Source organism: Sus scrofa, chromosome 14, assembly GCF_000003025.6.
Source record: "Sus scrofa isolate TJ Tabasco breed Duroc chromosome 14, Sscrofa11.1, whole genome shotgun sequence".
Classification (NCBI taxonomy): Eukaryota; Metazoa; Chordata; class Mammalia; order Artiodactyla; family Suidae; genus Sus; species Sus scrofa.
Window position 1 is genome coordinate 109,730,497 of NC_010456.5, and position 26,740 is coordinate 109,757,236.

General features: G+C 52.4%; 1 protein-coding gene across 9 annotated transcripts; it reads right to left on the reverse strand.

Annotated features, from left to right (window-relative positions):
* Positions 101 to 24,792, reverse strand: HPS1 (HPS1, biogenesis of lysosomal organelles complex 3 subunit 1). 9 transcript variants are annotated; one of them, XR_002338262.1, is made up of 21 exons: positions 24,669 to 24,772; positions 23,182 to 23,346; positions 21,373 to 21,489; positions 17,538 to 17,675; positions 17,198 to 17,340; positions 16,727 to 16,835; positions 13,717 to 13,877; positions 12,867 to 12,969; positions 12,099 to 12,197; positions 11,913 to 11,982; positions 10,169 to 10,224; positions 8,823 to 8,990; positions 8,553 to 8,732; positions 7,407 to 7,468; positions 6,797 to 6,931; positions 6,642 to 6,707; positions 5,295 to 5,439; positions 4,982 to 5,133; positions 2,875 to 2,988; positions 1,318 to 1,400; positions 101 to 821 (listed from the first exon to the last, which is right to left on the reverse strand). XR_002338262.1 is itself a non-coding variant. In XM_021071767.1 (20 exons), exons 3-20 carry the CDS (start codon positions 21,487 to 21,489, stop codon positions 659 to 661), a joined length of 2,112 nt encoding a protein of 703 aa, XP_020927426.1. In that variant the 5' UTR covers positions 23,182 to 23,346; positions 24,669 to 24,771; the 3' UTR covers positions 101 to 658.

The following is a 26,740-nucleotide window of genomic DNA, read 5'->3' on the forward strand; positions in this document are numbered from 1 at the left end:
TCACTGGACCGAGGGACCTGAAATCTCTGGGGCGGGGCTGGGGCACGAACCAGGAACCAAGACGAGCATGAAGAGGCCACCAAACAGGACCAGCAGCTTGAACAGTAATGGTAACTGGGACCGGCATTTATTGAGCACCTGCCACATGTCCAGCAGGCCCAGGACCATCCTGAGAGGGGGTGCTGTCATCTGAACACGGGGAGCCAGGTCTAGAGGTGGGGAAGCCTGCCGAGAGGCGCAGAGATGATGTGGCAGAGCTGGGGTTTAACCCAGCCGGGAGCACCTTTGGTTTGGGGGGGAACTGGCTTCCTGAGGGCGCTCTCTCCACTGAGAAGGGCAGATACCCGCAGGTACCGGGGACTTTCTCCAAAAGGGGGCTGCCCCAGCTCTACCCTCACGGTCGCTGCTGTTCTGAGACTGAAGGAATACTCTGGCCTCCCCTCCTCCAGACAGAAAGGTTTGGGGATTTGCTCGTTACTGGGGCTGAGGCTGGTCAAGGTGGAGTTTCTTTAAGAAAGCTTGGGGCCTCCCTGGACTGTGACGTCCTCAGGTGGCTGCTATGAGGAGGAGGCTCTCATCATGGGGACATACGCAAGCAACGTGGGCCTGGAGAACAGGGGGCACAGGCAGATGCACGGGAGCACCCCCCTCCTCTGGCCTAGGGCAGGGGCATGCGCGAGGCCTCCCCCAGGCGCCGGGCCAGCTCAGCTGCCTGCCGCACCAGCACGTCCGTGGGGATGACTGACAGGTGGAGGGCCAGCAGTTCGTGGCACCTGACGGCCTCGGCGGGGTGGCCCTTGCTGTAGTACCGCAGGAGCTTTCTGGGGAGACAGGGGCAGGATTCAGAAAGGAGCCAAGGCCATGGGCCTCTCCAGGCACCTTGCAGGCACTGGGTCACCTCACCAGGCCCTAGCACTGGGCCAAAGAGGCCTCCCCTGCCCCTTGCTGACCCAACCATACGAGGCTTGGCCCCAGGCTGTCACGGCCCACCCCTTTGGGTCCTAATCCTGGAGTGGGGTCTGCTGGAGGGCAATGCCCCAGTACAGGCACCACAGAGCCAGCAGGGCAGGACATCCGGAGCCCAGCAGAGAGGTTTGCAAATGCTGCCTCGAGCGTCAGCAGGAAGAAGGGCAGGAACCCCAGTGAGCTCCCCACTCTTCCTCTCACTGAATGCCAGGCTGGGAGGAGCTTCTAACAAGGGGGGATCAAGGGGGGGGGACATTCCTGAAGGAGGGGCTGCTCCCTCTGTGGGGACTGGCACTCGTCTCCCATCATCTGTCCCCGTGTGTCCCCAGCGGCCCTCTGGATCGGTGTCACCTGTAGTAGTCTCCTCCCAGCATGCCGACGGGAGCTGAGTCGTCAGACAGGACAGGCACCTCGATGATCTGGAGTTTGTGGCCCTGGGGAAGGAGGAAGGGCTTTCTGAATGGGGAGGCGGTGGGTGTGGTGGAAGAACGTGGGATTGAGTAGCCGTACTGGGTCCGAGGCCGGGCCCAGCCCTGTTTGGTGTGCACTTGGTCCTGGGAAAATGCGTGGACCTTTTTACCTGTCTTCCCACCTGTGAAGCAGGAAAACCAATAATCTCGCAAAGAACATCAGACCTGATGAATATGGAGCTCCGAGCTTCGTGCCTGGCACGTGGTAGCTCTCGTTCCCATCAACCAGGGAACCTGGGTCAGCAACGGGCATGTGTGTAGGAGGGCGACCCAGGGGCATGTCGGGAAGAGCAGAGCGCTGCCAAAAGGCCGAGCCTCTCTCTGAAAGCACTGGGAATCGGCAGGGTAGGAGGGGTGGGGAAGGGACTTGAGCTCAGCCGGGTTCCACTACCTGCCAGACACAGCGAGCCCACCCTGCAGGAGGAGGACTCGCTGTGTTAAGAGGCCGCTCACGACGATAGCCCAGGTGCAGCCAGACTTCACACCTGGTCTCCCCAGCCCACAGCTCTACCTCTGTTACCTATTACCCTGTGGGCCAAGCATGCACATGGGGCCCTGTCTCTCCCTAGAGGCTAAGGTGACAGTCACCCCCATGTCCAGGGCACTGCTGAGGAGGGCACAGAGCAAAGATGGGAGCCTGCAGCTCAGGGGAGCTGAGCCTGGGTCCTGATGTCATCACCTAGGGTCTCGGTGGTCCTGGCTGTGGTGTCTGACTCAGGGCATCAGTGTCTCCAGCTGAAAGATGGGGTCCGTGACACCTGTCCCAACCATTGTACAGGCTGTGCAGACAGATGTGGGGTCGTGAGACTGCTGTGAGGGACCCCGATGGCTACACTGAACCATGGAAAGGGATGGGCTGTGACCTCAGGCTGAGGAGAAGGAGGGCTCGCTGCCAAGAGCAGAGAGAGGGTGTGGCATGAGTAGGGGAGGGGTCAGGATGGGAGAGTGGCCCTCAGAGAGCTGGGATGATGGCCGAAAGTGACATGTGAGGAGAAAACGAACAGGAAAGGAAAGTGAAGGAAAGAGGAGAGAGCAGGTCCCTTGCGATTCAGTGGGTTAAGGATCTGGTGTTGATACTGATGTGGCTCTGGTTACAGCTGTGGTGTGGGTTCGATCCCTGACCTGAGAACTTCTGTATGCCCCTGGCACAGTGAAACAAACAAAAAGAAAAGAAAAAAGAAAGGAAAGAAAAGGAAAGGAAAGGATGAAAGAAAGAGGAGAGACACAGAGAGACAGAGCGACAGCGAGAGGTGGCAGGGAGGAAGGAGACAGCGAGGCCACAGACCCCTTGTGCAAATGCCCCCAACTGGCTGGGCATACCTGTCAGCTCCACCAGGGACGAGAAGAGATAGACAGACAGACTGCACAGAGTCCAGAAGAAAGGAATCCAAGAGTCACAGAGGAGGAACACATTTCAGGACCGTCCTGCTACACCCACCATCTCGTTCTCGAACCACAGGAAGTAGGAGCAGTAGAAGTCCCCCTCGCGGAACAGCAGCGTGGTGTAGCCCTTTTGCAGGTACCTGCGTGCCAGCCGGATCAGGGACCAGACCTGGGGAGAGGAGGGAGCGCTCATCTCCGTGGCCTGCGGCATGGTCTTCTCCCTGCAGCAGGGGCTGGGCTCAGCCTCTCACACCCGGAGGAAAAAGGAGCTCTCAGAGGAGCTCCCGAGGCCAGAGGCCACTCCTGCTCATCTTCTTCCTGAGTGTGCTGGCCCCGTCAGGGCTCAGAGAGGAAGCTTGATGATAAACAGATATTGGATGGACGGAAGGATGGATAGATGTTGGACTACCCTGCCAGCTACTGCAATAACAAAATACATGTAAAAACACCACATACCTTTACTATCCACACACGCCATCAAACTAAGTTCATTACTCAAGCCAGAAAACAGCCAGGGACACAGGATGAGATGGGGTGCCCAGCAGCCCTCCTGCTGTCAAGGGCCAGCCACTCCCCGGGCCCCTCAGGGCTGAGGGGCTCCAAAACAAGCTCTAAGGCAGGAAGGTGCTGGAAAAAGGTTTGAATGCACAGAGTGCTCTGCTCCAGGCAGGCCCTCTGCTCTGGGGTAAAGTCTGAATCAGGGGACCCACGGGAACACAGTGACCAAGGGACCACGTGCCTCAGTTCAAGGACTTTGGACACTGCCCATGAGTTGCCCTGGGGGAAGTTCAGCTCCCCTGGCCCCCAGGGCTGGGAAAAGTCTGGGAGCTCTCACCAAAGAGCTCAGTGGAAGGTGAGCCACTCCAAACCTGACCATGGTGCAAAATACACGTTTGCTCCATTTTTCAGGAAAGCAATTTGACAACCTGTATCAATAACCTTAAAAACGTTCCTCCCATTTGACTTTGTAATTCCATTTCTGGGAATCCATACTGAGAAAAGAATCGGAGATGAGGACCAGGATGCGTGTCCAAAGGTGTGTGCTGCAGAATTATTTATAACAGCGAAAGCCTGGAAACAATCTAAACGTTCAACGCCGGGGAAACGGCTAAGTAAACCATGTTCCGCTCGCAGGATGGACTACTTTGCAGCTGATGAAAATCACGTTGATAAAGAATTAATGACATGAGGAGATGCACCATTTAGAAAGGGAAGTGAAGATGCGCTGAACACAACTGCCTATGCAGAGTGATCTCAATGACACACCACTGCACAGGAGAACAAGGACAATCGAAGGATCCAGACAACCCCAGCTATTTCCAGAAGGGGGCGAAGACGTTAGTGTGGGTGGTACCAGGCACTGCTCAATCAACTCCAAATATATTTTGTGCCACATGCTGTGCTGAGCACTTTCCATGCATCGCCTTATGCATTTGCAATCACTGCCGTGTGCTAGGGTGTGGATGGCGCCAGGACCCTCCTCTACAGATGCGGAAACTGGAGCTCAGACTCAGCAATGCTCCAGGCCACACAGCTAGGGAGGGGCAGAGCTGGGACTCCAGCACCACCTCATTTTAACCATGATTGATTATGTGGATGATGGATGGATTTATGCGGACACATGAGTGTATCCACATAAAGTAACCACACATTAAAATAATATATTACATATTATATATATAACTATAGTATATGTAACACATATAATAACACAATGTATACTTTATTTATGTGTAGGGAATATGCGTAGTTTTTAGAAAGTGGCAGAGGCTCCATTCTCCCCATAAGAAATATCAGTTTGCCATGAAGAAGAATCAAAAAGAATAAAAGAGCTCCCTGAAACTGCTTTCCTTTTTTTTTTTTTTTTTGTCTTTTATCTTTTTAGGGCTGCACCCGAGGCATATGGAGGTTCCCAAGCTAGGGGTCTAATTGGAGCTATAGCTGCCGGCCTACACCACAGCCACAGCAACGCCAGATTCGAGCCATGTCTGCGACCTTCACCAACGCCGGATCCCTAACCCACTGAGCGAGGCCAGGGATCGAACGCACAACCTTGTGGTTCCTAGTTGGATTTGTTTCCACTGTGCCATGATGGGAACTCTCTGAAACTGTCTCTTTGTAGAAACTACCTAGCTTTACATCCTGACACTCAAATCGGTTACCTGTGTGCCCTCTCTCTGTCACTGGGCACGCCTTCACGCCAGACACTGCGCTCGGTCCAGGCTTTTTCCTCCCCTGACCTCGCCGCCCAGGCTCTGCTGCTCCAGGCACATTCATACACCCGGGAAGGCACCCCAAAGGGCCAGCCAGGGCCCTAGGAGGTGACAACTATTCTTAGGAGCCTAAAGGGCTGGGCACAGATGCCAGGAAGAGTGCGCTAAGGGTTCCGGTGGGGGTGTTCAGAGCCTCCCCGGAGCCCGAGGGTGGGGGTCAGCAGGGATCAGCAGGCGCCGCCTGGCGGCAGGGCCAGGTTACCTTGGTTTTGACGAAGGTGGCCAGGGGCCCCCTGCCCAGCTCCGAAGAAGTCCTTTCACTGGTGCTGAGGGAGGGGGCCACCATCTGGCCAGTGGTGCGGTCCACGTAGATGAAATGCACCAAGCCCGGGAAGTCTTCCAGGTAGGTGAGGATCTGAGTCAAGGTGCTCGTAAAGCCAGAACCCGGAAGGGAGCTTCTCTGCCCCGGACCCAGGCTTCCCGCAAGGCCTGCCCCCATCACAGGCTTCCACTTTGGCCACCGCCTCCCCTGCCCCCTGCCCCTGCATCCCCTCCCTACCCGATCTCTCCTTACCTATGAACCCCAATGCCAAGAAGGTCTACGATGCAAGAAAAACAGCTCCTTGGCACCCGCCCATTTAATGCGGGAAGTTCTGATCCCAACAGAAACAGGGTATGTTCATGTTTCACCATTTTCATGAGGGATGAGTTTAAACAATGTACCCAGCGAGGCTGGTGTGAGCAGAGCGACAGAGCTAAGGGGTGAGCCTAGCAGACCGCCCAGCCCACACACCTCACTGTGACTCTGTGCATCTCTACACCTCATCTCCAGAGGCAGGGAGGCTCCCATTTGATGGAAGGGCAGTGGCTGATGGCTAGCAAGGCCCTCTGCCATTCCTGTCACCTGTGTACTGAAGACCGAAGGCTAGGGAGACTGGAAGCCAGACCCTTTAGAGATTCTAATATAGAAAATGCTGTTCCATGTGAAGTTCTGGGGCAAATCAACATTTGATAAAACTAGTGTTCTGTTTTGGTTGTGATGATTGTTGTACAACTATAAATGTAATAAAATTCATTGAGTAATAAAAAAAAAAAAATATATATATATATATATATATATATATATATATATATATATATATATAAAGCCCACTGCTTACCTAGGGAAAAAAAAAAAAAAAAACAAACTAGTGTTCTATAATAAAAGGGTCAAATAAATCTTGGAGATGGTTTTTAAACAGGAACCAATAAATACACTGACCGCAGGTCCTCTCAGAGCCTTCACACTCCACTGTGTACCGTGACCTCGAAGAAGGACGGGGCCCCCCCAAACCTACCCGACCCCAGGCCTGCGCCCCTCGTGGGATACCATCTGCCACTTGGTCAGTTGGACAACCCCCATATCAATGATCCCCGAGGCTTTCAGAAATAACTTGGGGAGAGTAGGAATTTCCGAAGTTCCAACCCTGGAATGTTCATACAGACAAGCCCCTGGGACACCGTCTCCTATCATTTTTCTTTAGAGAAAATGAAGCTGAGATGCTGAAATACATGCTCTTGCTCCAAAGCCGTAGTCCCTCACTGGGCAGGCGGCCCACGATCAGGATATGACACCATGGTGACGTTTCTCTTGCTCTTCACCAACAAGAAGTCCCTCCAGTCCGCCAGCTTTTCTCTGCAGGGAGGAGCGGGGAGCCGGGGTGGGTAAGGTGCACCCCGCGGTCCTGCCCCGGCCCAGGGATGGGGGGCCACTCCCGCACTTACTGCATGAGCGTCTGGACCTGGTCCTGAAGGTCCTCGGGCAGGTGGGGGCCTCCCTGGCCTGGAGCCGTGGTCAGGAAGCTGAGACGGTAGATGGCACAGAGCTGCCGCTTCACCCGCCCGCAGGCCTGGAGCAGCCTGAGTGCCGGGAGATGAGAGGTCACAGCGGGGAAGGGCCCTAGGGGCATGCCCAGGCTGGCACCCTGTGCCCTGTGCCCTAACAGAGGGCACACAGCCCTCACGGAGCCAGAGGCAGCTTCCCAGCCACCCGCCGCCCTAAGCGGTGCTCTGAGTACTTGGAATCTCATCCAACCTCATGGTTTATTTTCTGGAGAAATGAGGGGCAGTGACATGCCCGAGGTCACACCGAGTCCATGCTGAAACTGGGCCTCTGCCTGTGGAGTCGGGTCCCCAGGTCCTGCTCCTCAACCTCTGTCTTCTCTGCCCGAAGCCTTCCCCCCCCCCCCGCCCCGCCTCCAAGGGCTGGACCTGCCCTCCCGGGACCCCTCTGCCCTCAGAAGTGCCTTCCTGAGCATCCTCTCCCTCTGGGCCTGGAGGAAAGTTGCCCCTTTGTCCAAATGACTGCCCCTCGTCCTCAGGGCCCACCACTCACTCCCAGGACGATCCAGGCTCACTTTTGGAGAAGGCCTTGGTCTTAAACTCCAGCCAGGTGCCCTGTAAGGAGGACAGGTGATAGACAGCTTCCAGACAACGACTCCACAGTGAGGTCCAGGGGAGACCCTACATCGTCAGGCTCTGAAAGGCTCCCCACAGCCCCCCACCTCCACAGCTTATTTTGGCCCAGCGCACATCCTCGGTCCACAGCCAAGCTGGGTCTCTGGCAGGACCCCAGTGCCCTGTGCCCCACCATACACCACAGTCTATTTACTCAGCAGGCAGTTATTTAAAGTACAATTTCTGTGTTCCAAGAGCCATGCAGACAATGTCAACCAAGGCTGTCAGAGTGACAGGTGGCATTCCACAGGGGGCAGGCACAGGCAAGGGCCAGGGTGCTGTGGAGCCCTTAAGGGGAGCTTTGCATCCTAACCCGTGCTCGCTGGGGCGCCCTGAGCCCTGGGAGAGGCTGAGCAGCTGTGACTGGGGGATAGTTTGGGCCTGGGCTTCAGTTGCCTGTTCCGCCTCTTCTAATCCCTCTGCTCATTTTCAGACCAGTGCAAACTCCAGCCACAACGAGTCTCAGTTCCTCAAATAGACCCAAGCCCCACCAGCCATGTGAGCAGCCTCGGATCTCAGCCTCTCAAGCACCCTCCTAGGCTCCTGCCTGGACTGTGCTGTTCCCTCCCCTGCTCACATACTCTCCCTGCATGCTGGCCTCACCTCCCAGGCTTGTGCTCCGAGCATCCCTGTGTCCTGTATGTCTGTGAGACCAGCTGTGTGGTGAGGAACGCCACGGGCAGACCACTGGCCTTCACCGAGTCCTCAAGTCGGGCTCGGGCTCTACGGCTCACGAGCCGAGGAACCTCGGCCAAATCCCCATCTATCTGGGTCCCAGGATCCTCAGCTAAAAAATGGGAGCTCTACCTTATGTTCTGCCAAAGTCACATGAGAATGTTCTGGGAATGCCAATGCCGCTGCTCTAGGTTTGCGTTGCTGCTTCCTAACAGGGGAAACGAGGACCCCAACCCTACGGTGGGGTGGGGGCAGGGCAGGGCCCAGAGCCTTGGCCCCTCACCCCATGTGGACGGAACAGGCCCTGCCGCCTGTCCCCGAGGTGGGGTATCCAGGGCCTGCGTCTCACCTGAAGCTCATGCCCACCTCGACTCTTGACAAACTTGTCCATCCGCTGGCGCAGGTCTCCCATGAGGGGGTGAGACCGCAGGGCACTCCCGGCCTCCTGGCCTTCCTTCAGCTTTTTCTCCAGCAGAGAAAACCCATCCAGCAGCTGGTACAGGACCAGGGCCAGGGGGGTGCTGGGGCTCTAAGGGAAGAAGAGCAGGGCAGAGCCAATGGGCAGCCATGGGGAGGGCATCCAGGCTGGGGCATCACCGGGGCTGGCGGGGGTGCGAACCTTGGTCAGGAGCACCATGGTGATGCCCGGCCACAGGGGCAGGCAGTACATGGTGTGTGGCACCATGGGGCAGTAGTTCTCTTTCACGCTGGCGTCCAGGAAAATTCTCCTGGGGCTGGACAGTCCTGGGGAGTGAGGGACCAGCGTCTGGAGGGTGTCCTCGGCCATCTGCGGAGAAGAGGGGCGGTCATGGGGGGAGGGGTGGGGCAGTCATCTGGTCGCCTCCCCACATCGGGTCCTCCCACAGCTCTCCTCCCTGTGGACCATGAGGGATGAACTTTTCCAGCTCCAAGAAATCCCAGGTCCTAAATCCCTGCTCTCTGCTGAAGCTGCCCTGGCAGCGCCCATTCTGCTGTCTCTCTCTCAGCACCTTCTGGGCCCTTCTGCTTAGTCAGGACTGGAAGCCAAGCAGGGGTCGTGGGTGGGGAGAAGGGACGGGGAAGGCGGGAAACTGATGGGGCCAGTGAGGGAGAGGAGCCTCCTCCCCAAGGTCATGCACATGAAGCACTTAAAGCTGATGAGCAGCTTTCATCACCTTCAGGACAACCTGACAGCCTTTGGGGGAGGGGGCAAGCAAGGCAGAACAGGACTCAGTGAGCAAGACTCCAGCCTCGCAAGGGCTGCGAGTAAGACAGTCTTGGCGGGCAAAAGCAGGGAATTAAGGAAACTGTTAGAGATGCCACAAAAACTTCTCCAAGAGGATGTCACTGCAGTCTTATGGTAACGGCAAAAGGCCAGATAAAATGCAATGGCTGTTCCAGGAATTTGCAAAATAAATAATAACATAAACACGCGATGTACTCTGAACTGTTGTTGAAAATGACACTGCTGAGGAGCGCCTAGTCGATGGGAAACGGCACAAAAAAAAGGAGTATATTAGGATTATATTAATGTGTGTGTATAAATATATATATAAAATATCATAGGGAAGACTCGAAGGAAACACCTCAAAATCTTAAGAGTATTTCACATCTGGGGTTGGGATTAAGAGTGATTTTTATTGCTTTTCCATATTTTACTTTTGTTTTTCTTAATTTTTCTACAATGAACATATTTATTTTCTCATAACCAAAAACATTAAAAATTCATTTGAACTTTCACTCCCAAGAACAGTGAGGGTGGGGATTTCTCAGGAGTGGAGGACAGGTGTCTGGGGGAGGGGGCAGGGCCGGGAGGTCACCCTCACCCACCACTCCCTCGTCCCCTGCCTCCGGGCTGAGCGCTGTCCCCTGCACGAGGAGGGCCAGTGCTGCTCGAGAGTCACTCCAGGAGCAGCCCTCGGAGTCCCCATCTCAGATCAGCTGGTGCCCAGCTGAGTCTCCCCAGCTCCCCCAAGGGAAACTCACCTGAACCTGGGGAGCATCGGTGGGTGGGGTGTCCCCGTCCAGCCAGACAGTGCTACCTGCAGGCCACAGGCAATAACGTAATAACATAAATAACGGGAAAATGTAAATCTTGGCCCAACAGCAGGTTGGCAGGGGAGGGCAGAGCAGAGACGGCCCCGCCTGATCAGCAGCAGCTCCCAGCGCCTGGCAGAGCAGAGGCACGTGAGTGTGGGCTGGAGAGTACACACCACCCCCCACCTTCCCACACCATCACCCCCTCGCCTGATCCACAGCTGGCGAGCTCAAGGCGAGTTCTGTGGTATCAGAGCTAGAGCAGCCTGGGCTGGGGCAGAAAGAATGTGCCCAGAGCGAGCTCCTATGGACGGACCTGGCAGTGGGGCGGGCATGTCCCTCAGCCCCCTCCTTAGCCTTCCATCCCCTCCTGTTTCGGTCCTCCCTACTTCCAGGCCTCCTTCCTGGCCACAGCAGCATATGGCCTACAGTTTCCAGTTCGTTTAGTCAATCAGCACACTTTACTGAGCACCTACTACAGGGAAGGGACCTGAACTAGATTTCCTTTCCTAGGACAGCTCGCAAAACCCACTGAACTGAAGCATGTTTGAAATACTATAGGTTGGTAATAACAGTGTTCTCATATTTCACTGCAAATACCTATCATTTATAATCGTGTTTCTCTGGGGAAGCCTGACTTACAAATGGATGACTGCAACACCGGCCAGCTGTAAGCTGTGAGTTCTGTGCACTGTGGGAGAAGCATTATTTACAGCTTTGGGGCATAAAAAAAAACTAATCACTGAGGAGTTCCTGGTGTGGCTCCGCAGAAACGAGTCTGACTAGTATCCATGAGGACAGAGGTTCAATCCCTGGCCTCTCTCAGTGGGTTAAGGATCCGGCGTTGCTGTGGGCTCTGGTGTAGGTCTCAGATGTGGCTCGGACCCTGTGTTGCTGTGGCTGTGCTGTGGGCCAGTGGCTACAGTTCTGACCCAGAACCTCCATGTGCAGTGAATGTGGCCCTAAAAACACACACCAAAAAAACCCCAAAACAAAAAAACTAACCAATGAGAAAGGGGCCAGGCAGAATGAGGGCAGGGAGTAGTAAGAAGAAAAAGGAACTACCCCACCCCACCCCAAGCAGCACTTTCACTGTGCTTTGGGCTCATGCTTTGGGTTCGTGCTTTGGGCTCGTGGAGCGCTTAGAGGTCCCAGGAGAGCTACAATCCTGGCCCCAGAGAAATGTAAAGCCTGGATGAGCTGGCACAGGGGCTCAGGGATCCCGGGCTCTTTTTTTGTTTTGTTAATAACATTCCAAATATTTTTAGTTTCTTTTTATTGTTTATCCACATATTTTGGAAAAACAGGTAAGGTATAAAACATAGAGATTGATTATTTTTTAGACATTGTACTTGAAATAAAACAATTATTACTTAGTGGATCAATTCTTACTTCCAGAAGAGAGAGAGAAGGCAGTGTACGCATAGGAGAGAGAAGTTTTTAAATGATACCGACTTATCATAAGAAGTCTTAGGGATCATCTAAGTGGCCTTAAGAGTCCTTGAATTCAAGCTGGAGCTGGCAGGGTGGAGAGAGGGGTTGGGGCACACAGGGTACTGGGTTCTAGGAATTTGGGTGTCTGTGCCTGGGCCCTTTCAAGGTGTGTGGGGTTCACCAGACCCTAAGGCATATTCTTGGGGCTGCCAACAGGCACCTGCCTCCCCAGCTGTGGTCACCCCGCCCCAGGTCTCACCTGAGCTCCGCTCCCCGGGGGAGGGAGCTGGTGTGAAGTACTCCTCAGGGAGGGAGAAGTTGTCCGTCTCCTGGGAGGGAGAAGGGGCCACTGGGCTGAGGGTTCAGAGAGGCTCTCCCTGGGGCGCTCGCCCTGGTCCCCCAAGGCCAACCCTCCCCTCTCCTCCATGCAGCACACAGCACATACGGTCCCCGCAGAACTCCTCCCCGTTGGGTCTGCAGAACAAGTGCTCCAGGCCTGCTGCACAGGGATGCTCTCGCTGCGGCGGGCCATCTGTGGACGGGGCTGCGACAGGCCCGGAGAGACCTAGTTAGAGGAGCCGGCTGGCTGGCTGGCTCCTCCACCTCTCAGCACCTCGCAGGACAGTCTTCAGAGCAGACAGTGGCACAGGGCCCGCCCACCCCTGTGCCTGCCCACCACGCTGCCCTGGGTGTGCGCCCTCGCATCCCAGGGATGCTAGAGTCTTTCTCTAGAAGCAATGACATTTTTGAAATCCCACAGTGCCATCTAAACCCCTGCCACACCACCACTGACTAGGATGGCGAGGTGACTCTGGTGGCGAGCCCCTACTGAGTGCTTGCTGTGCCCCAGGACTGCTGCTGGGCTCTAGGTAAACTGTCTCCTTTATGCCTGAGAGGTAGCTCCCATCGTTGCCATTGCTGTCCCACTGCCCAGAGAAGGGAATTGAGGTTTGGACAGGACAAGTACGTGCATCGCAGCCAGAACTAAGTGGTGATGCTGGGACTACTGGACTTTTAACCCACGAAACCACGTGCATTCTCGAATCCCCCACCTTTGAAAGCAGCTGGAAAAAAGTCATGTCCAATCCATCACATGCCCAGAACCGTGACTTAGAAACCAGTCTCCCCAGGGAGCCTGCCCAGAGCTCTCCAGACTGGTTTTCTGAGCCGTGTTCCTCAAAGCCTCCCGCTGCCCAGAGAGCTGCCCCAAGACCTGGATGTCACTGTCCTCAGCTGTGCTGTCGCTGGGATAGAGGTCCTGCACCAGAAGGATGAGGGCAAGGAGGTCGGCTGGGCGCAGGGAGCTGGCACTGTGGCTGAAGAGAGAACAGACAGCTGGTCAGCAAGTGCCCTGTGTCCCCAGCCTGCAGGTGGCATTGGGCGGGGGCAGGTGGGTTAAGGGAGTCTGGAGTGTGGCCTCTAACTTCAAGGAGTCTGTGAATGTGCCAGTCCACTTCAGCCTTTTTGGAGAAAGATAAGGTATATACGAAATGAGTTAACATCCATTTTTAAAATAAAACTGGGTTGTGTTGAAAAAAATGACCAGGAGTTCCCGTCGTGGCTCAGTGGTTAAGGAATCCGACTAGGAACCATGAGGCTGCGCGTTCGATCCCTGGCCTTGCTCAGTGGGTTAACGATCGGCATTGCTATGAGCTGTGGTGTAGGCTGCAGACACAGCTCGGACCCTGTATTGCTGTGGCTCTGGTGTAGACCGGTGGCTACAGCTCCGATTTGACCCCTAGCCTGGGAACCTCCATATGTCGTGGGAGTGGCCCCAAAAATGGCAAAATGACAAAAAAAAAAAAAAAAAAAAAAAAAAAGACCAGTGGAAAACCACCAGGGACCAGCAACAGAATATCAGGAAAACCTAAATTTAGACCCTGAGACACTGTTCCAGGAAGGAAGAACTCGGAGAGAAAAGTGAGCTGAGAGGGGTGAAGAACTCTAGCATCTAAGACGGCTTCCTGGAAGAGAGGGGTCTGTAAGCCTTCCTGGTTGGGGAGGCAATGCTTTCCAGGGTTAGGGAATGGGAAGGGATGAGGGTGAGGGGCCCCCGGGCTCACCTGGAGTAGAAAGCCAGCAGCTTGGAGTGCACGAGCAGGAAGGTGTGCAGGGCCTCCTCACCGGCCCGTCTGGGGCTGGAGTTGATGGCCTGGACCACGTGCCGCTCCAGCGTCTCTATGCACAACTCGCAGAGCTGAGGGTGGATCAGCCGCTCCACAGCCTGGGCAGGGTGGGCAGGAGAGGAAGCCACGTGATCCCCCACCTCTCCTGCTCCAGCCCCGGGATGGTGGGTACGTTCACTCAGGCCACCCTGAGCCCATGTGCCATGTGCCAGACGTTTGGGAACAGGGAGGCTGGGACCAGCACAGCCCCTCACCTTCTGGGGCTTACAGTCTGCTCACTAGACTCTAGTGGATGACACAAACAGATATGATAGGCAAGGAAACAGACAAAATACCTGTTAGGGAGTAGGAATAAGTGCTGTGTAGGAAATGTACAATATCGGACTAGAGAAAAAGAGCAGAGACCTATGTAGGTAGGGTGTTCAAAGAAAATACCCCTGAGGAGCTGACCTTTAAAAAGCATCTAGAGAAGAAGAAAGCCCATCAGAGAAAGAGGGAGGGGGCGAACACTGCAAGCTGAGGAAAGAGCACATGCAAAGGCCCTGAGGTGGAAAGAGGGTTTGGGGCAGAGCTGTCCAATTGATTATTAATGCAAGCCGTACAAATAATTTAAAATTTTCTAATAACTACATTAAAAAAGTAAAGAGAAACAAGTGAAATTAATTTTAAAAATTTACTTGACCTAATATAGCTACTATATATATTATAATTTCCACATAAAATATAAAAGCATTATTATTATGTTTTGCTTTTTTTAGGCCACAGGTGCAGCATATGGAATTTTCCAGGCTAGGGATCGAATCAGAGCTGCAGCTGCCGTCTTCACCACAGCCACAGCAACGCAGGATCCAAGCCGAGTCTGTGACCTACACCACAGCTCACAGTAATGCTGGATCCTAAACCCACGGAGCAAGGCCAGGGATTGAACCTACATCTTCATGGATCCTAGTTGGGTTTGTTACCACTGAGCCACAATGGGAACTCCTCAAAGCATTATTAATGGGATGTTTGACATTCCTTTTCTGTCCTATGTCATCAAAACCCAGTGTATATTTTACGTGAATAGCATAACTCAAATTGGACAACTACATTTCAAACATTCAACAAACACACGTAGCTAATGACGACCGTACCGGACAGAATTAAATGCAGAGGGCTTCTGAAATGGAAAGAAGTCCCAGGTGACCAGTATGTGGTTAGGAAGGACAAGAGAGGCACAGGATGAGGCTGGGGTAAGACAGGTAGTGGCAAATTATACAGGGCCTGGTAGGCTTGGGAAGGACTTTGGGTTTTATCTTAACTGCATTAGGTCAGCTCTTATTTCAAGAAGGCTTTGCTGCTATCTCAGAAGAGCTGACTATGCCATCCTTCGTGCCACCATCAGTTCTGATGGGAAACTCAACATGGCAGCACCCAGGATACTTTTTTTTTTTTTTTTTTTGGTACATGTGAATGGCTGATTTCCCCTCGAGGGAAGGGACTGTGTCTTTATTCATCTCTGTATTTCCAGGGCCTGGCATACCTCTTAGCACATGGTAGATACTACATATTTATTAAAAGAGTGAGTGAATGGGTGTGAAAATGAATTCCTTCAAATCTATTTTCCAGTTCACTAATTCTCTTTCCAGCTATGTTTCACCTACAATTTAATCTATCCCTTCCGTTTTAATAATTATGTTTTCATTTATGGAATATCTATATGAGTTTTTCCCTAACTTTTATGTCTTCAAATATTTTCCTGGTTATTACATGTTCTGTACCTAATAATTCCAGTATATCAAGCTCCTTGGGATCTATACCTGCTGGTGATTGAATCCCCTCTCACTCAGGTGGTTTATTCTCTTGTGCATCTGTTACTTATAAGTGCCTATTTGTTTGCTCTTAATCTGCCCTCTGAATCAGTGACCAGACCATAATCAGCACCGCCTGGAAATTTGTCCGAAATGCAAATTCTAGAGCCTCCCACCCCAGGCCTCCATACTGAAGGAGAAAAGTGAAGCTCAGAAACCTATAACCTCACAAGTCTTCCAGATGATTCTGAAGCGGTGTCAGAACCACTGATCTAGAGAGAATCTGTGTTTGTCTCCACAAGGATCCAGGAATGCTGCTGACAACGGCCACTGCCTTACTCCTTAGGTCTGGCCTTAACACAGGAGACGCAGGCTCAGCTCTCCCATGCTGCTGCTGGCTTAGAGCTTAGTATTCTGGCCGTGGTGTTGGTATTATCATCTGCACTCAAGCAATCTTGCACTTAGTGCTCCTTATGTTTTACCACCTTCTACTCTAGTTGCAGCTCACTATAATTTTGGGAGGGGGATCAGAGTTGAGGGAGCTATCCTCAGAGATTTGCATGATATCCTGTGAACCCAAAACTGCATTAAAAAGTCTGTTTTAAGAGTTCCCGTCGTGGCGCAGTGGTTAACGAATCCGACTAGGAACCATGAGGTTGCGGGTTCGGTCCCTGCCCTTGCTCTGCGGGTTAACGATCTGGCGTTGCCGTGAGCTGCCGTGTAGGTTGCAGATGCGGCTCGGATCCCGCGCTGCTGTGGCTCTGGCGTAGGCTGGTGGCTACAGCTCCGATTCAACCCCTGGCCTGGGAACCTCCATATGCCGTGGGAGTGGCCCAAGAAATAGCAACAACAACAACAACAAAAGACAAAAGACAAAAAGATAAAATAAAATAAAATAAAAACTTAAAAAAATAGTCTGTTTTATGCAGGATCTAGCTGTTTTATTATAGGTTGGCCCATCAGAGTGCCCAACCCACGATGTGGCCAGAAAGAGCAACCCTGTGAAATGCATGAGCTTGAGGGTCTGCCTGTACCCTCACTTACTGGGAGGGGTGTGTGTGTATGTGTGTGTGTGTGTCAAAACATGCCTTTAAAGCTGTCTGGCCCCTCTGACCTGACATTTCTGTGGCCCAAGGACTCCCACACCTAGCAGTCACCTCTACTGCGAAAGACTGCTCCTGCTCCCGCAGGCGGCCGTAGGTCCTCAGCAGGCTCTGGAAATGCTCCCACACCCGCACACGCTGCTCCAGGTCTGGGGGCCGCAACCTGGGGGCAGAGTGGGGGAGACCTAAGCTTCATCCAAGGGAACACGGTTCTAGATCACCCTCTGAGCCCGGCAAGCTCCTGCCACAGAGCAACCCCCTGGGGGAGCCCACACAGCACAGAGTGGGTGTGTTGGGTTGTGTCCTCGTTGAGCAGTGTGGGATGGGCATGGAACCAGAAGGTGGTAGTGGAGCAAAAGGCCTCACTTATCAGCCTCTTTCACACATGACAAAAGCCAGCTAAAGAGACCAAGGAAGGAGCCAGGATGGAGCTGTGGGCAGAGTGTGGACGGGCAGCTTTGCTGAAGCTGGGCACACACTGCCTGGCTCTAGAGGGGGCTCCGCAGAGAGACCCGGAAGACTCACTCCTTTCGGATGAGCTGGCTGTCCATGGTAACCAGCCCGAAGTGCACCTCGAACAGGTACTTGAGCACACACAGCTTCTGCCGCAGGTCCCCCTCACCCTCTGTGTGGTCTCCGTTGATAGCGATGAACAGGCATTCTCCAAACTGCAAGCACAGCAGTCAACAGATGTCACCTGCCCTCATCCCTGGGGACAGTGAGGGGGGCTCAGGTCCCAGAGGGTTTTGATAAGACACAGCTTCCACATTCTAAAGGACGGTGAAGTTCAAGATGAGGGAGAGGCGTGTGGATGATCCAAGGAGCCCAGGGAAGAGGAATATGGGCCCCAGGGCTGCACGCTCACCTGCTGAAGGACATACAGGTAGCTGCCATTTTCCGTGGAGAAGCAGGTATATGTGTCTGAGAGCTTCTCCAGCATCGTCATGGAGGAGATGATGACTGGGGCCAGGAGGGTGCTGAGCTGGTCCTCCAGGGCGGGAAGCTGCAAGAGGGGAGAGAAAACTACACTGCTTAGTGTGCCAGACACAGGTGACAAAGGAATGGACCAGACCCAGGCTTTACCATCAAGGGGCTCTGTAGTTTTAGACCCTCCTGGAAGGCTCTCAGTGTCCTGACAGGGAGAAGGGGGCAAAAAGACATTGCCCCAGGAATTCTCCTGTGCGATGGGTTAAGGATCTGGTGCTGTCACTGCAAGAGGCTGGGTCGCTGCTGTGCAACTGGTTCAATCCCTGGCCCAGGAACTTCTGCACAGCATGGGTGTGACAGGGAAAAAAAAAAAAAAAGACACTGCCTTAAACCTTGGGTGGTCGTTAGGATCAGCCAGCAAGTTGCGCTGCTCAGGCTCTGATTCTAGAAGGAAATATTAAAGAACTTGGCCACATTTCCACAGCGGAATGTTTGGGGCATTAAAGAGAGAGCTGGCCAGCTCTCAGAAAATTTGCTACATCTACCAAAGTCCATGTCCCTTGTTGCAGTAAGTCTCCTTAGGGGACTGTATCCTAAGGAAAATAACTGGAGATGGGGGCAAAGATACAGGCACGGAAATGTTCACTATAGCCTGATTTACAGTAGAAGTAGCTGGAAAGAATGTAAATATTCAGTGCTAGGGAAAGAGTTAAATAAACAACAGTACATCTAAATGATGGAAGGATATACAGCACTTAAAATAACTTGTGTTTCATGACATGGAAAATTCCTCCGAAACAATGTGAGGTTAAAAAAAATGGTTGTGGGGAATTCTGGTTATGACTCAACGGTAATGAACCTGACTAATATCCATGAGGATGCGGGTTCAGTCCCTGGCCTTGCTCAGTGGGTTGAGGATCTGGCAGTGCTGTGAGCTGTGGTGTAGGTCACAGACATAGCTCAGATCTCGAGTCACTGTGGCTGTGGTGTAGGCTGGCGGGCTACAGTTCCGATTCGACCCCCGGCCTGGGACCTTTCCTACGCCTCAGGTGCAGCCCTAAAGAGCAAAAGAAAAAAGAAAAAAGGTTGTGAATGTACTGTATTTTCAAATGCACAGAAAAAACAAAGAATTGCAACAATATTAAGCAAGTCAATACTATTAAGTTACTGCTTCTGGACAGAGGGGTGGGGTGATTCCCCCCCCCTGCCATTTTTTACATCTTTCTGTTCTGTAACAAGCATACCTTTACCTTCATAAGCTCTTCTCCATCCATTCTCCCCGCCCTCCAAATAAGGAACAGAACAAACAGACAAAACCACAAAGAAACTAGGCATCTTTGCTGAGGCTCTGTGAATAAAAATGAGATAAAGCCAGGGGACTGGTCACGGCTCAGGTTCTCAATACTGGAATGAAAAGACAGGAGGAAAACAGCCGACCGTCCCCAAGCTGATTTCAGGAGCCTCGACCGAACAGGGAGAAAGCAGAGTCCTAACCTCGATTACAAGGAGCTGAGTAAGACCTTCCTTGCCTTGGAGAGAAAAATAAGCACATGAAGCACCACGCGGCATTTTAACTACATTGAGGAGCGGGGCTTCCTCCAGCACTCTGTGTTCAGGAACCCAGATCTGTGTCCACTGCTGAGGGGCTGCCGGTCACCTCCTACAGGTCTCAGCTCAGGCCCCCCACCCCGGTCACACCCCATCCATACCCGCTTGTCACTTCCTGGACTTGTGGTGTTCATATGCAACCTGGTGCATTCTTCTTTAGACCCTAAATCCCAAGAGGGCAGGATCAGGCTGCTATGTTCACTGCTTTGCCTTCCAGAGGCTGGCAAATAGTGGGTTCTCCAGTAATATTTGCCGAATGAATATCCCTCCACACAGGCAAACACTGGATGAATTATTCACGCCCCACAATTTTCTTGAATTGACACGAATCAATTACATTAATGGAAACATCACTTAAAAATCTAGGTTGCATGGAGCCACTCATCTTAAAAGTAACCGCTTTGGGAGTTCCCGTTGTGGTGCAGCTGAAACATATCCAACTAGTACCCATGAGGTTGCAGGTTCGATCCCTGGCCTCCCTCAGTGGGTTAAGGATTTGGCATTGCCAGGAGCTGTGGTGCAGGTCGAAGATGTGGCTCGGATCTGGTGTTGCTGTGGCTCTGGTGTAGGCCAGCAGCTGTAGCTCCAATTTGACCCCTAGCCTAGGAACCTCTATATGCCACAGGTGTGGGACTAAAAAAAGCAAAAAAAAAAAAAAAAAAAAAAAGTAGCAGCTTTTTCTGTAGGCAGAGGGGTGTAACAAGAATTCTTTGGGTTGGGGGAATGATATTCTTCGGTGTAGGCATACAGTGTGACAAGCGTTCTCGTGTATTACTTGATGAGACTAAACAGTGGTACCACATCTTTGAATGGCTTAGGAATGGATGATTCTATTTTTAGCAATTTATTCTAAGGGAATAATGAGATGTGGGATAAAATTCAAGCACAAATGTTCCCTGCATCAATCACTAGAGCAAACTAGAAGCAGTATACATGTCCAGTTCCCGGGAAATGGTTAAATAAACGACAATACATTTATTCATACACTGGATATAATGTTTCCATTAAGATTTAGGCTTTTGAAAACATTTAAGAAAATGGAATAACGCTTTTGCTATAATGGTGAGTGCAAAAAAAACAGGAAATAAAACTGTAAATCTGGTATAATCCCAACTATACATAAAAGATAAGGATCCAAAGAAAATATATTGAAGTGCTAATAACTCAGTGTAGTAGAATTATGGGTCATTTAAAAACTATTTCTCTGTATCTCCAAATTTCCTATGATTAATTCACATTATTTACAGGATCAGGGGGAAAAAATGTTGAGTACTTGAGACATAAAACTCTGAAGACTTTTTTCCTTCCCATTAGTCATTTAGGAACTGAAAAATCAGGATTTGTTCCTTTACGAGGTTTTTAATAAAGAGGAAGGGAAACACTATTACATAGCTTCCCTCTTAAATCAACCAAATGGGTATACTGGTGTAAGAACTAAAATACATTAAAATTCTTTATGAAAAACTTATATGTATTAATTGCTAAAATATAAAGAAGCCTAACAGACCTGGGTTTTAGCTTTAAATAACACCACTTAACTAGCTATGACCGCTGATATGTTGCTGTATTCCTACAGATGGTAACAAGACTATCAGTGACGCTGAGGTGGATTAGCTTGCTGACGTGGAGCTGGCCCAGCCGATGACCAGGGCTTCGGGGGCAGGAAGGGCACGGAGAGGAGGGAACCTGTCTGTGCCACCGCAGACTAGCAAGGACTCTCTCTGCTGCTCCCAATAAAAAGCTGTTAATCAGAAATTAATCCGGAAAATTTTTCAAAATAAATTACTCCTTTAAAATGTAGAGTAGGGTAGGAATTCACAGAGTTGTCATAAACATTAAAGTGTTAAGCTTATGCTAATCTTTTTAGGTAGAGACACTGAGGACATCAGGCTTCTCGGTTGGTTTTGTGATTAAAATTCTCCCACCTCCTCCGGCCCTCATTTAGCCCAGGGAGCCCTAGGGGGTGAGGGTGGGGTCGCTGCCCTCCAGAGCATCAAGGGCTGACCTGTGAGGATGCGCTGGACCACAAACGCGCCCTGTTGCTCCCTCGGGCTGGGCTGGCAGTGGGGAGGGGATGGGGGGCTCTGCTGCGTCTTGCAATTCTGTGCTGTCCCCTCCTGTCCATCCCTCGACCCTCTTCTCCCTCCTTCTCTGACAGCACTCACCTCTTCTCCCTCATTCTCTGACTGCCCAAACTTCAGCCGCAGACTTTCTTTAAACTCTTCATCTGTCCAGTAGAAGAGGACCTCGGCACCCTCCGTGGCCACCAAGACGCACTTCATCTGCCAGGAGAAGTAAGGTCAAGGCCACCTCCCAGCCCCACATCCAAGCAAGGCCTGAGTAATAAAAAGGATCAGAATCCCAGCAAACACCTAGTAGCCCTCAGTGTGTGCCAGGCACAGCCGTGAGGGCTTTCCTGGTGTTATTTCCTCATGGCAACTTGATAAAGCAGGAATCTTCAGTTATTCCCATTTTACAGACAGGATTTGATGAGGCAGAGGTGGGATTTAAACCCAGATCTGTCTGATGCCAAGGCTGGGGCTCTTTCCTGCATAATCCGGCCCCTCTCACCACAGCAACAGACCCACCACCGTCCTGCTGGAGCCAGATGTAAAGAGAGACCTAGCTCTTGATCTGGACAGGGGGTCGACTGCAAAGGGGTCTGGTCTGGAAGGGAGGGCAGCTAGTGCACCTCCCTCTGGAAGGTCCAGAAAGGTGTTTCTCCTCAAGCCTGAAACAGCTCCAGGACAAGCTTCAAAGCCCACAAGGAGTGGATGCAGCCTTATAGGAGTTTCATTCACACGTTCCTCCAGCTCTGGTGGACACAGAGGCTGTGTGGCCTTGGCCATGGTTCACTCTCAGCCCTGTGTAGCTGCTGCTTCCTCAGCCACCAGCACCAGTACCTTTGGCCCTTCCAGACCTCCCTCCCGGCCACCCACGCATGGAACCCTCTGTGCCACACATTTTAATGCTTCATGATACGTGTTGTCTTATTCACCAACTGGTAGGCTCTTAATCCACAGCTTTCTATGCTGAGCCCGGCCCCGAGGTGCTGCAAGACATTGATCTTCTCAACCCTCGCAGCAGCCTGGTGAGCTCTCAGGCAAGCTGCTTGTCCCAGGCAAAGGGCCATCAAGTTTTCTCCTCCACCGCAGCATGCTGCACAGACATGACCACATGTGCTAAGATGTGACAACTGTGAGGAAGCGCTGCTCTAACTCTTCTGTGGCTGGACATTCTGTTTCCTCAATAGGATCACAGCCACTCGAGGTCTTGGCGCAGTTACATTCACTAGGATCCCCTGTGTGATCCGCTTAGGGGTACTTACTGAATTCTTCCTAAATCTCCAGTTGGTTTAGCACCTCGCCTTGTGGTGTTTCCAGCACAGTAAAATGCAAAGAATGTAGCCTATTCCCATGGAATTTCTTGACACAGGCAGAGACTGGGAGAGCAATGGAGTGTGATGCAAAGGTTGCTGGATGAGGGCAGGTGGGCCTGGAAGAGGCTGCTCTGCACACTCCCAGGTGAGTGTGGCAAAGATGGGGACTTGAGGGGCTGGCCTGATTGGAAGGGGGTGTATGGGCTGGAGGATGGAGGCCGTGAAGAGCAGAGCGCGCTGGTAGGCTGGTGAGGGTCTGTGTCATGAATGGGTGGGGTCACGGTTAAGGAGACCAGTTGTCCGGGTGGAGGAAAGAGAGTCCACTCCTTAGTGGAGGCCAGGGGAGGAAGGGCTGATTTAAAAGGTGTAGCTTAGAGTCTTAGAGGCCTTGAGACTGCCTGGATGCAAGGGAGGAAGGACAGAACAGGCAAAGGTGACATCAGGATGCAGAGCTGGGGTAGGGGGTGGGGATGAGTGGGCTCTGCACAGCTTTCGAGAGCTTGGTCCCTCGCCTGCCTCACCCTGTCCACCTCCCCCAGCCTGAGGAGCCCCAGGGTGGGGGCTGCCTGCCTCCAGCTCAGGCAGGACCACCTACCTTGGCAAGGAGCACTGTGGAGCTTCCGGACAGTCAAAGGTTCAGGAAGGACTGCAGTAGACAGACTCGGTGACCGGCTCATGAGAGCAGCATATCATCAGGGGACCTGCAGACACTTCACACAGGGAGGTCACAGGCAAGAAGAGGTTCTCATTCCAACAGCTCCTGGTTCCCAGGAGGGGATAAGGTGGTGAAGGACTGAATGGTCAAAGGTCTCTCTCTGGCCCTTGGGCAGTCTGCTCAGAGCAAGCTCCCCACTACCAGGAGTTTTGCCAGTGGCCCAGATCCTGCCCTCCCCAATGGAGAATACAAGCCCAGCCAGCATGGTCCTTTGGACATAGCAGATATCCACAAACATTAATGCCCACTGACTAATCTCATTTCTTTGTGGGTCACTCCCAGCCATGGTGCGGTCAGCAAACCCACCCTGAGCAGCCCCAGGGAGCTTGCTGTGAGGACTACTAAGAGACAGCACATCCTAAGGAGACAGACTAGGTATCCTAGGATGATGCAACAGATGGCAGTAAACCATCGCAAAAGGCATCAGAGACCTGGTTCTAGTCTGGGCTCTGCCAAAGCACATAAACATCTCTGCCTCAGCCACCACCAGCTCCACCTCCCTCCAGGGTTCTAGTGAGAGTTCAGGAGTCACCAGGCAGGCACATCCTTTGCAAACTGCTTTCTTACATAGAGATAGAGGGTCATTTTACTTATGTCCCAGCTTCCCTTCCTCAAATGACAGGGTGAACTAAACTGGTTCCAGAATCATTCACATTTTGATCACGAAGGCAGGAACAATATAAAACTGAAGTTTAATTAGGAAGCCAAACATTGTAAACAAGTAAAAGGCAAGAAAGTGCTGTTGGGGGCTTAGCATCCTGTGCAACATGAGACTTACAACATCACCTGCATGACTGGCCTAACTGACATATACCTGGAAAAACAGGAATGCTTTTCACTGGACATTAGGTTCCGCTTTTTTTTTTTTTTTAATTTCAAAAGGCTGTTGGAAAGAGAACCACTGGAGTCATTTTGTTAATTCCCTGTTCTCTCTATCCTGCTCTAGGAAGGGAACACAGGACTCACTGGAGCTCCAGATGACACTGGGCCAACCTGAGGAAAACCTCCTACGCCCAAATCACCATCCTCCCAGGAAACTGCCCCTGCAGCAGTCGCTTCCCCCGGCCAGCAGCCCCGTCTCAGGAGGCCCACTCCCTCAGAGCCTCGGCCTTGCCCCTGCTGGACGGGAGGCCCAGGCGTGACGACCCACAGGGCTCTCACGACGACCCAGGGCAAAAGGTCTGGCTTGCGGCACCCGCCCCCCTTGTAGCTGCAAAAACAGAGGGGAGGCAATCAGAGCAAGGCCCCTGGGGCGGGTGAGGCTGGGGGTGGAGCCGCTCCTTCCTTTTGCGGGAGGCCGCGCAGGGGTCTGAGAAGAAGGCCCGCCGCCCACCCAGGCGCTTAAACAGTACGGAAGGCACACATACCGAGTCAGACAAACACCGCCCTGCCTTCCAGGAGCGAGCAGGCGCGCTTCCGGGTTCTGCCACGTGACCGCCCACGTGACCGCCGGGGAGCGGCCGAAAGCCAGCCCGCTCCTGGGTTCTAGCCCTCCCCCTCCGCTTCCCCCAGCCCCCGCTCCCGCCCCTCCTCCCCTCCTCCCCTCCTGCTCCCTCCTGCTCCGCCTCCGCCCCATGCACTTTGCAGTTCCCTCCTGCGGGCAGTCTGGCCCTGGGAGCACTGCCTCCTGCTGGACGGTGGCCACGTTCCTCCCGTTCCCAAGGAGGGCGCTGAGGCCCACAGTGGCACTGCGCTGGGGCTTGCTACTTTGCTACTTGCCCGAGTTCAAGACACTCCCTCCCCAATAAGTACGAGGAATGTCCCTGTTTTACAGAAGAGGACACTGAGGCCCAGAGAGAAGAAATAACTTGCTGAGGGGCCGAGTTAGCTTCCGAAAGCAGGTCTTCTGGCTTCCAGCTGGGCTCTGGCTCTTCCTCATCCTTTGGCTTTTCTTTCTGAGTTGCAGTTTTGGGCCGAGAGAGCCACCCTCCTGTGACTGTTTCCAGGAACTCCTTAGGAGGAGACACAGCCTGCAGAAGGACCCAATGACCCTTAGAATGCCAACGCTGAAATTTGTTGATAAGGATTCTCAGTCCATCTGGGGGATGAGGGGGCACATTAGGGTCTTTGCTTTGAACCTGTGTTTGCTAGATTCTCTTAAACTGTGTGTGTGTTTGTAGTGACCAAGGGTGGGGACAGCTGATGATCATGGAAGGGACGAAATTCCCACCTAAGCCACCCTTAGTACCCTGGTATCACCTGGCAGCTTTGAGCTGCAGCCCAGCAGGGTTAAGTTGTGGGGAGCGTCTGGAAGACCTGCAGTTTGAGCAAAGCGGGGTGGGGAGGCAAGAATTAATGCCTCCAATACCTTCAGACAAAACGAGCCTCCTCTCCTTCCCCCGCCCTTCACCTTGTAGCCCTCCCAGCCCACCTTGAGCCCCAGACCTTCCAGCTCCACTCCTATAGCATTTATCCCCACCACAGACATCCCTCTCTGCAGCCAGAAGTTGAGATCCTTCAGGCTGAGCACACTTTATCCTGCTATTTTCTTTTCTTTTCTTTTTTGGTCTTTTCTGCCTGTTCTAGGGCATATGGAGGTTAGGGGTCTAATCGGAGCTGTAGCCACCGGCCTACACCAGAGCCACAGCAATTCGGGATCCGAGCCGCATCTGCGACCTACACCACAGTTCACGGCAACGCCGGATCCCTAACCCACTGAGCAAGGCCAGGGATCGAACCCTCAACCTCATGGTTCTTAGTCAGATTCATTAACCACTGAGCCACGACAGGAACTCCTATCCTGCTATTTTCATTCACCGTGTTTCTGTGTCAGACTCATCATCAGCATGAGTTGTATTCCATTAAACGGATACACTGCTGTTTACTTATTCACTCCCACTACAGTAGTTATCATTTCCCACCAGCAACTATTGAAGGTCCCAGTTTCTCTGTATCTTCACCTACATCTGTTATTACCTATTTTAATTTAGCCATCCTAGTGAGATTGAAGTGATAGCCCATTGTGATTTCATTTAGATGCTGTGACGTGATTTTTGGCCATTTGTATATTTTTGGAGAAATGTTTATTCAAATCCTTTGCCTGTTTAAAAATTATTGAGCCTTTTATTAGATATATGATTTGCAAAAATGTTCTCCCATTATGTGGTTTCTCTTTTCACTTTTTTTTTCTTTTTAGGGCATCACCTGCAACATATGGAGGTTCCCAAGCTAGGGGTTGAATCGGAGCTACAGCTGCCGGCCCACACCCATGTCTGTGACCTACACCACACATCATGGCAGTGCCGGATCCTTAACCGACTGAGCGAGGCCAGGGATCGAACCCATGTCTCATGGTTACTAGTCAGATACGTTTGCACCATGCCACACAGGGAACTTCTGTCTTTTCACTTTCTTAATGGTATCACTTGTAGCACAGAAGTTTTCAATTTTGATGTAATTCTGTTTATCTGTTTGTAATTATGTCCAGATTTTAGTGTCA